This window comes from Pteropus vampyrus, unplaced genomic scaffold, assembly GCF_000151845.1.
Source record: "Pteropus vampyrus isolate Shadow unplaced genomic scaffold, Pvam_2.0 Scaffold343, whole genome shotgun sequence".
NCBI lineage: Eukaryota > Metazoa > Chordata > Mammalia > Chiroptera > Pteropodidae > Pteropus > Pteropus vampyrus.
Genome location: NW_011889124.1, coordinates 629,620 through 639,546, shown reverse-complemented (window position 1 = coordinate 639,546; position 9,927 = coordinate 629,620). Strand labels below are relative to the sequence as shown.

Sequence of the window (9,927 nt, the reverse complement as noted above, 5' to 3'; positions counted from 1 at the left end):
CCTCCCCCGGCCACTCACTCTGACAGGAGAGGTCACTGCCTTGCTAGGTGGAGCAGGGACACCAGCAGGGTCCAAGGGCCTCCCTGGAAGAGGCACAGAACAAGTGTCCTGGACCAGGGTCGCCAGCCCCAAGGCAACCTGGACGTGTCCTGGAAGGGGGTCTGACCTCCGACAGCTGGACCCCCCACTCCACTATGTCCCCCGCGCCACCCCGGCTTCCCTACTCCATTCGGCAGGCCCCTGGGCAGGGCGCCCAAAGGCGCGAGCTCACAATCAGATGCAGCAGCACAGACGCCCCACCAGCACCGTCCTGGGTGCCAGTTGCCAAGAGCAAATACGCCATCATCGCCAAGTCTCTGTGACTCGCGTGCCAGGAGGAAGGGCCGGGGCCGGGTCCCACAGGCCCCCTGCCCACCTCAGGCCTGCGAGCTCGGCCGCCTCCGGGCGAGAGCGGCCCCTTGCTGCCCTGGCTCGCCCTCCTCCCATGCCAGGCCTGATGACCTCCTGTTTGTCCTTCATGTCCCCACTGGGCACCTCCTCAGAGGAGCCGCCTCCACCTGCACCCCAGCAGAAGTGGGGTGGTGGCCCGGGCTGACCTGGTTTGTCCTGAGGAGGGGGCCACCCCTCCTCCTCTTTCCGGCTCCGAGCCGGGGCCTCCTGCGCCCAGGGCTGCGGCTGCAGCCAGTCGCCAGAAACGTCCAGGTTGGCAGGGATGGCGAGCTTCCTGCGGCGGGAAGGGGAGGGGGCCGGAGAAGGGGGTGCAGCTGCTCGCGGGCGGGAGACAGAGCCACACGTCAGGCCGGCAGGCCTGGTGTCCTCCCGACACTGCTTCCCTGGGCTGGGGCCACCCACAGGGCACCACAGGGTCAGCCCCACAGCCCTGTGCCCACATCCTGCCCAACGGCCATGCCCAGCAAGGGCAGAATCCTTGGCACAGAGAAAGATCACATAGAAAATGGGACACAGGGGCCACCAAGTGCAGGGACCAGACACGCTCACGCTCACACACACACAACAGACACACACCACTGCCCACGAGGGACAGCCAGCTCCTCTGGCTGATCAGGACGGCGACCCCTCCCCCACTATCCAGGGGACACCACTGCAGGGCCCAGCCCCCAACAGCTCCCCTAGAGGAGACCACAGCCAGGCCCGCGGGCATCAGGCCCCAGCACTACCTGAGAGGCTGGGCCGGGGCTCGGCCGGGCCCGGCGTCCGCTCAGGCGGCACGGGGGTCACAGTGACGTGGACAGGGGCCTTCCAGGGCACATTCCCCGCCCTCGGCTCTCCCGGGATCCGTGGCTCCTTCGGCTCCAGGGCCCTGGATGGAGGCGAGGGGTCATCTGAGGGACGGGCAGCCACATGTGGACAAGCCTGGAGTCAGCACGCCGGCCACAGGGAAAGGCTGTGGTGCACCCCAGGGTCACGCACCACATGACGCCCAGGGCGCAGGTGCAAGCGCGTGCTCAGGTGCCCACGGCTGGTGCCCAGATGGCTAAACCACCCAAGCCCCAGCCCCTCGTGTGCGCGCACGGCCCGTTACCCACCACGCACGGTACACACAGGGCGGCCACCAGGCACGGCCACCCCTGGAGCTACATGCCCAGCAATCAGTGTGGATCGAAGGCCCTGCTGACCAGCCACCTATGGCACGCCCGGGGAGGCTGCCATGTCCTCGCCCCGCTTCCTGTGCAGACGGGGTTCCGTGGGGAGCCGCTGCTCAATGTGCGGGCGGGATCCTACCCTGCTCCAGAGCCAGGCCCACTGAACGTGTTCTTGTCCTTCAGCCACCAAGGCTGGCTCACATGGGTTAGGGCCTGCCGCAGCCACCCGCCCTCTTGACTTGGTAGGGAAGGAATGTGGCTCTGTGTCACTGAGGCCATACGAACTGTCCCATCACTCAGGCTAGTATGAGCCATCCCCTCTCTCAAGCCCGTGCGAACTCTCCTGTCGCTGAGGTTCGGGTGACTGTCCCCTGCCACTCAGGCTGGTATGAACTGACCCTTCACTCAGGCCCGTGTGACTGTCCCTCAAGCGGTGTGGGCCAGCCTCTGCTGCCACAGGGGCAATGCGCGCGTGATGTGCACACGTCCTGCTCACGGGTGTGGTCGGTGGGTGCGCGTGCTGCCTGTCCCCGGGAGCATTGGCCGAGCGCCTGCTGTGTGCTGGGCCCGGCACAGCACGAGCCCACAGGCCCAGGCCTGGCCGCCCGCCCCTCACCTCTCAGCGGGGCTGTTCTTGTCCACGGGCTTCAGGAGGCCCCTCCATCTTGCTGGCCCGTCCTCCTGGCCTTCCTGGGGGCTGGCGCTCAGGCCTGGGAGGGGGCAGGGAGACAGGTCATATTGGAGTCGAGGGGTGTTTGGGTGAGGGGGAGTCTGCTGGGAAAGGCTGGACGTCACCTGTCCCCTCTTCCTGCAGCCTTCCCTTAGCTGCCTGCCAGCATGCACAGGACCACCAGCCTGGCCGCCTGTGCCGTGTGTGCCTGGAGGAACCCCATCCCCTCTCTGGGCCTCCGCTGTCCCTGTTGCCAAACAGGCAAGGGCGTGTCAAGGGGAGCCCCGTGTCGGTCTGGCTGTCCGTGCGTCCGCAGACCGCTTCCTACACCCCGTGCCCGACGTCCACAGAAGGCAGACGCGTACCCTTTGCCAGTGAGGCCTCTGGTCTCAGCCTGGAGCCAGCACCTGCCCTGCTGACCCCCGAAGACACAGCTGAGGTCTTCACAGCCGCCTGGGGCAGCGTGGGCGTCTTCAAGGTACTCAGGGGGGCCTGAGGCTCAGTCCTTGCCGGGGGGCGAAAGGCCTGGGGAGACGCCAGCGGTGCTGGCTTAGCGGATGGACCTGCTCGTGGCCCTTCAGCTCTGGGGTGGCAGTTCAGAGCAGGGGAGGCAGCCGGGGAGGGCCTGTGGGTACGAGAGCCGGTATCAGGCACGGAGCCCAGCCCCTCCTGCCACAACCCGGGCAGGAGCCTCTCGGCCTTCCTGGGCAGCTGGTTCCCAGTGCTTGACATCCTGAGGAAGGACAGACGCCCCTGAGGGGTGAGGAACAGGCCACAGGCATCCATTTCTGGCACGTGTTGGCACCTGAATGCCCTGTTTGACTCTGGTGTCAGCAGAGGTTTAAAGGCCCTAAACACATCATGCGTGGGTTGTGCGGGTGGGGGCCGTACCCCAGTACCCCCCCAACTGCCTCAAGCCAGGCTGGCCTAGCACAATCCATGCCCCCCCAGCCGCCTCAAGCAAGGCCGGCCTTGCACAATCTCTAGGCCTTTGGCCCCCCTGGGAGTCCCAGGCGCCACCGGCTGATCCAGTGAGGTCGGCAGCTCTGAGCTGGGAATACTGTCCCCCTAGAAAGGGGCAGCACGAGGTGGCAGGCACAGCACTGTCAGCCAGCTGGTCTGAACCCCCTTACTTGCTAGGCGACCACAGCGAGGTGAATGGTGTCCCCAAATTCATGTGCACCTGGCAACTCAGTGTGATCTTATTTGGAGACAGGCTCTTTGTGATCAAGCTGGGATGCGGTCATCCCGGATTAGGGGGGCCTTGCGACAGACAGAAAAGCAGACACAGAGAGAGGGCATGTGACAACAGAGGCAGAGATGGAGGACGTGGCCACGAGCCCAGGGACACCTGGGGCCCCCTAAGTGGGAAGAGGCAGGAAGGACTTTCCCCTCGGGCCTCAGGAAGGAGCATGGGTGGCCCTGCCGACACTTCGCTCTCAGACTCGTGGCCTCCAGAAGTAAGAGGGACAGTGCCTGTTGGCCTGGCCCCCGGTCAGTGGTGCTGTGTTCCAGTCAGGGGTACAGGGACTCCTTCACCCCGTCACGGCGTCCACTCCACGTCCAGTGTGCAGAAGGCACTGAACACGGGCAGGGGTGGCTCAGGGCCCCGCTGGGGGCAGATGGGCACACTCGGGCCACACCCAGCCTGCTTCGTCTGAGTGCCTCGTGGGGGCCCCGGGGGGCAGTGTCACCGCCGCCCGGAGCATGCAGACGGTGGCTTTGCAGTGACAACCATGGGCCCCTCCTGCTGACCGCCAGGCACGCCTGTCTCATTCTCTGGACAGGGAAACTGAGGCGGGGGCCTGAAGCCCTACTGTCACACGTCCAGGCAAGGCAGAGCCCTGGACCCTCCCCAGCTGCCCCTGACCCCTCTGGCCTCCTGGTGCCCCAGTGGCTGGTGAGCAGGTAGCAGCCACACCCCTACCCACCTGCCAGGCGCCTGAGTGCCAGCCTCCCGCAGCCCTGGAAGGGCCTTGCGGAGGCAGCTCAGTGCCTGCGCTCTGCTGACTACCCCGGAGGGAGCATCTGCCGGAGCTGGCGCCCTCACGGTTGCGCCCGCGATGGGGGCAGGTCGAGGTGTCTGGACAGACTTCTCCTGGGCTGGCTGCGTCCTGGAGGCCGGCGGGGCAGAGGCTGGAGTGTCCGCTGGGCCTGAAGGTGCTGGGCTCACACTGAACTTGGTCTGAGGGGCTGGCACTCGGGTGGTCGCTTGGCCTTGTGGTGTGGCCGGGCGAGGGCCCGGGGCACTCGAGGTCACAGCGGGACGGGGGCTGATGGCCACCATGTCCTGTGCCGGTGATGACCACCCCGTCGGGGAGCTGTTGGTCACACGTATGCTGGCTTTGCCACTCACAGGGCCCACCGAGAGCCCGGGCCCAACTGGACTCCCCATGGGGGAGGGAGCCGCAGTGGGGACAATGCCTCTGGCAGCTGAGTTGCCCACCACGGGCTGCCAGGAGGTGGGCTTGGCTTCTGGCCCCACATCTCTCTGTCCACGCACCCCCTGGGCCTTCTGCGGGGCACTGGGGGGCTTAAAGTCTGTGGGGACGGCCCCTGGCTGGCTGGCGGCCAGGCCTGGCAACTTAGGGCTCACAGAGGTGGCTTCGGGGGGGTGGCTGGGACAGACGAAGACGCCGGGCTCCGCTGTGGCTCTGTAGCGGCCCGAGTGCAGCGTGTTGGAACAATGTTTACACCTGGGGGCAGAGGAAACCGGCAGCCCTGGCTGGCGCATGTTCACGCACGCACACACACACACGCACGCACGCACACCTTCCCGTGACCAACTCCCGGATGCTCCTGTGTGCACGCCTAAGGTCGTTCATTCACTCAATGAACACCTCTCACTGCTGGTGACCATCTATCACAGACTCCACCAAGGGCCTCATCAGACACACAAGGAAGAGCTCATGCCTGTCCACTCTCACACACGCACGCGCACACACACGCTCACACGCACGCGCACACATGCTCACGCGTGCACACATTCGCTCACACATGCACACACGTGCAAGCGTGCGCACTCACACACACAAGCACACACGTGCACAAGCACACACGCTCACGCACGCGCACGCGGGCCCCACCTGAAGCAGCTGCGGTGGTAGAGCTTCCCGTCAGCCAGGTGTCGCTGCACCAGGTGCACGTGCAGGCCGCAGACCGCACAGGTGCTGCTGACTGAGCCGCCTGCCGAGGCCTGGCCCTTGGGAGGGGTGCCGGCTGACATTTCTGAGCTCCCCCCGGGGCCCAGCCCTCCCTCCTGACCCCACCTGGAGCCCATCAGCCAGCAAGAAGATCCTGTTTTACAGACTGGACAACCGAGGCCCCGGAGGAGCCGAGGCTCGGCCCAGGGTCTCCAGCCTGGCCCGAGGGGGTGGGGCTGAGGCCCTGGCACTAGGAGTCCCAACCCCTCCAGGCCCCGCCCCAAGGCACAGAAAGCTAATCCAATTGCCCGCCTCCCACCAGGCTTTGCTCTAGCTCCCGGAGCCTGGTGTGACAGCCGAGGAAGGCAGGGGGCGCCCATGCACAAGGTGTCACCCCCTCTTCGAGCTCCGCCTCTGAAAAGTGGGGTCTCAGCTCACGTTGCAGATGGTCGAGCAGTAAAGGGCACACCCAGCTTTCTTCCCTAGCCCCACCGCAGAAACCCACTCAGAGCCCAGAAGGGTCTGGGTTTGAGGTTCCAGCTTGGCTCAGCCTCAGCTGCCCGACCAGGCGGGACTGAAGGGGCCGGAGCCACCTGGTGGGCTCCTGACAGATGGCAGCCGAGGCCGTGCCAACCAGAGGGGACCCCACCCGGTCCCGGGCACCATGGCTCAGGGGCCGCACTGTCCCCAGCCCCGCTCAGTGGGAGCCAAGGAACCCAGGAAGCAGAGGAGGGCGGGGCACTTACAGCCTTCAGCGGGTGGTCCTCTGCGCCCCCATCCTTCCGCGGGACAATAGGGTTTGTGCTGACCAGGGACAGCGGCTGCCCCCGGCCTAGGGCACGTGAGGGCATGGCCGGCTGGGGTGGGGCCCTCTTTCCGGAGGGTTCCTCGCCAGCGTCGGACGGGGACCTCTTCACGCCAGCCATGCCTCCAACTGGCACAAGACACAGAGGGTCAGGGGGTCCGGCCCAGCCCTACGCTCTGGCTCTGAAAGTATCTGGGCCCCCCGCCTGGCTGCCCTGAAGGTGGGGTGTCCAGCACCAGGCCTGGAGTTGGGGGAAGGGGGTGGGGAGCAGCTCCTGCTGGCTGGGGGCCCGGGGGGAGGGGCAGCCCCAGCCAGATTCCCAGCAGGGCCTGGCCTCACCCAGGCCCTCCCCTTCCCCACAGCAAGCCCCCGATCTGGGGTCAGGGAGAAGGGACTTTTCTTTCTCCACAAAGTGGGAATGAAACAGTAGGGCTGGCCCGGAGCCCAGAGGGACTCTGGGGATTTCTAAGGCCCGGGAGAGGAAGGCGGGGGCAGTGTGAAAGCAGGCAGGCCCGCGGGGCCGGGCGGCTCCCTGCCAGCGCCAGCCTGCTTTCCACAGGGCCAAAAGTCAGGACCAAATTGGGGCAGGTGGGGGGGGAGGCATCTGGAGTGGGCCTGGGAGCCCCGTGTGGTGGCCGAGCTCCTGGAGGCAGGAGCCACGGGGAGCAGAGGGCAGCAGAGGCCAGCGCGGAGGCCAGGCAGGCGCTGGGCACGTCTGCTCAGTGGACAGCTGGGAACGGGATGGCTGAGCCGGCTCTGGCCGGGGTGCGTGGGAGGACACGTTCCTGGCGCCTTGCTCATCAACTGTCACTTGCAGCAGGACGAGGGGCCCAGGTCCCATGGGAAGCTGCAGCACTGGGAGCTGCACACGCCCGCCCCGCCCATGTGCTGGTGCTAGCTCTAGCGGACAGGTGTGCCCGACTCACTGGGGGCGCGTCCGTGGAAGTAGTTGTAGTACTGGGACACGTAGGTCAGGATACTCAGCCGGTCCGGCACCTTCAGAGCCACCATGTCCTCCGCGTCCAGCAGGGCTGGGATGCCCAGCTCCTCCTCCGCCACACGGAAGGCCTGGGGGAGGGGCGGTCAGCAGGGAGCAGCTGGGAGACCCTCCTCCTGGTCAGGCCACCAGCTCCACCAGAGGGAGGAAGGGAGGGGCCAGGGGCAGGAGTCCTCCTCGGAGCCTAGAAGGGTCTGGGCTCAAGGCAACAGCTCTGCTTGGTCTCAGTTTACCTGACCACACAGGACTGAAGGGGTCAGGAGCCGGTCCCGGTGGGCTCCTGGTAAAGGGCAGCCAAGGCCGGGCGGGCACCCCAGAGGGGCGAGGGCTGGCCCTGCCTTCCGAGCACCAGCCCACTGGGGACAGGGCTCATTTTGCAGCAAGAGGCTGAGCTGGCTGGCACGGGGCGGGGTTCACAGCCAGGGGTGTGGGGCGGCCTGACAGCCATGGTCAGGACCCTGGCGGCTGGGCTGAGGGGCCGGGGCAGTGGGGCAGATGCTGGGCTACCCCAGGACCCACTGGGGGCCCTGCTCTCCCAAAGCCACCTCTGGATCCCACTCGGCCTTGGGCAGGAAGGAGAGTACAGCCACCCCCCACCCTCCCTCCCCGCCAACATAAAGGGGGCCCAGTGGGCCTGGTACAGCTGAGGCTCTTCTGGGGAGCTGGGGTCATGGGCTCAGGACCAGCTGTGGAGTTGGGTAGCGAGCCCTGGATCCACCACTCCCCAGGTGCCAGGCAGGCACCCCTGAAACACGGGCTAGGGGCTGGGCAGGCACCCCTGGGACATGAACTGGGGTCTGGGTGGGCGGCCCTGGGACGTGGGCGGGGGAGCCAAGTGGGCACCCCTGGGACCAGCCGAGCAGCTGTGGGGCAGGAGCAGGGACTCACCAGTTTGTTGTTGTCATAAATGTTCTCCTTCCTGAGAGCACTGAAGTTTCTGGAAAATAAACACACAGGTGTCCCGCAGAGCTCAGAGTGCAGGAAGGAGGGAGCTGGGAGGTCATCCTGCCCAGTGGGGCAACCGAGCCATGGGGGTGTTGGGGCTGAGTGCAGCATTCCCGTGCTGAGGGAGGTCGCCGTGACCTGGAGGCGGGCAGGCCGGTGGCCCTCACCGCTGCTCCTGTCCAGTGGGAGGTAGCTCAGCGCTGCCTCCAAACCCTGCGGAGCACACCGGCCCGGTGGCCCACGGGAGCTCCTGGGACAAGGACCATGACGTGCGGTAGGGACAGAGCTCAGCCGACCCCCTCGTGTCACTCGCTTTGTCTCCCGGCACCTCCCGTGTTATCTGCTCACACCCTGCGAACTATCACTGTCCGCCTCGCACGGATGAGGAAACTGAGGCAGAGGCTCTATGACTCGCCCAAGGTCACACAGCAGTGAAGACCAAAGCCAGGCCGTGGCCCCCACGTCCTGACATTTGAGGTTCGGCCATTTGGGGAGTGCCCTTAGGCACCTGCCAGATACCAGCTGCCTCACCCTCAGGCGGAGGGTGCCAGAGCCCTCGCCCACACTGACCACAGCCACAGGGCGTCTCGTGGGCGAGGGACCCATCCTGGCGAATCCGAGAGCACAACGATTCTTTGGAAAAGAGGGAGGCCCGGCCAGCTCCAGGCCCCGAGCCCCCGGCACCCCTGGGGGTCCATGCCCACGCCCGGCACGGCATGCCAGCCCCTCGCACGCCCAGGAGGATGCTCTGAGCAGAAGCACGGCTGGACCCCAGCGGGGCCCGGCCCAGCCCGAGACAGCTGATTCAGCGCTGTCTGTCTGTCTACGTTGCTGTCTGTGGGGCCTGAGGCGGCCTTGCCGCTTCTGCATGAACTGGATGGTTCTGGAAGCCTCGTGGCCTGGGAGGGGGCTCAGGCTGAGAGCACGCGCGAAGACACCGCAGCTGCTGGTGATGAACGCGAGGCCCCTGGCTGACGGCCAGTGGGACGCAGAGACCCTGCAGCCACCTGGCTGCGATCCCATCCCGACCCTGACGGCCTGTCACACAGGAAGGAAACTGAGGCCGGCGGCAGCAGCCCACCCTCGGCCACACGGTGGGGGGAGGCCAGGCCGTGGTTTGTCCACCTCCCCCAGCAGCCCCGCCGTCCATCAAGCTGCCTGACTCTTCCGAAAGTCCCCCGTTTCCGCCTGGAACACCTCCCGGGTAACGCGTTCCAGATGCTACGGCCACCGACAAGCACAGAGAGGGCTTTTGTGCACAGGACGAGACGGTGGACAGATCTGTCTCTGGGCGGACAAATGACCGGAAGGCTGGGCGATGCCTTTGGCAGCCCCGCCTGCGCACCCATCACCCACCCCGAGTTCATACCCCCAGCATCCACGGCAGGTGGAGCTCAGGGCTCTCAGCCATGCCCTCCTCTGTCCTCAGCGCCTGGGGGTCAGAGTCCCCTTCCCACCCCTCCCCTGTCCCTTTGAGGGCTCAGTCCCTCCTCCAGGCCCTCCCTGGGTCACCGACCTGCAGGCGTCCAAAGAGATGCCCTGGTGGCCGGAGGGCAGGATAACAAGTTCTGTTTTGTCTCCAAACAAGAGGCCGCCACCTCTGCCTCCCACATCGGCCTCAGGCGGCCAGTCAGGCAGCCCGGTGCCTCACGGGGCCCCTTCTTCCTCCAGACCCGGACTGAGCCCCTCAGAGCTCCAGGCGGCAGGTCGGAGGTGAGCGAGTCAGGGCTGCAGCCCTGCCCCTCCCCTAAAGCTCAGGGACC

At 66.5% G+C, this 9,927-nt stretch overlaps 1 protein-coding gene across 1 annotated transcript in view; it reads right to left on the bottom strand.

Moving 5' to 3' along the window:
• MICALL2 (MICAL like 2) overlaps nucleotides 1–8,770 on the bottom strand; it is an 11,190-nt gene extending 2,420 nt beyond the window's left edge. Inside the window, exons 1-12 of the mRNA XM_023522375.1 lie at nucleotides 8,696–8,770; nucleotides 8,332–8,414; nucleotides 8,108–8,156; nucleotides 7,149–7,290; nucleotides 6,164–6,351; nucleotides 5,361–5,476; nucleotides 4,206–4,970; nucleotides 2,640–3,187; nucleotides 2,221–2,314; nucleotides 1,179–1,321; nucleotides 597–764; nucleotides 4–83 (exon numbers count right to left, since the gene is read on the bottom strand). Of these exons, the coding sequence (XP_023378143.1) occupies nucleotides 4–83; nucleotides 597–764; nucleotides 1,179–1,321; nucleotides 2,221–2,314; nucleotides 2,640–3,187; nucleotides 4,206–4,970; nucleotides 5,361–5,476; nucleotides 6,164–6,351; nucleotides 7,149–7,290; nucleotides 8,108–8,156; nucleotides 8,332–8,414; nucleotides 8,696–8,770 (2,451 nt within the window). The remainder of the gene's footprint in view (nucleotides 1–3; nucleotides 84–596; nucleotides 765–1,178; nucleotides 1,322–2,220; nucleotides 2,315–2,639; nucleotides 3,188–4,205; nucleotides 4,971–5,360; nucleotides 5,477–6,163; nucleotides 6,352–7,148; nucleotides 7,291–8,107; nucleotides 8,157–8,331; nucleotides 8,415–8,695) is intronic.
• Between the last annotated feature and the right edge of the window lie 1,157 nt (nucleotides 8,771–9,927).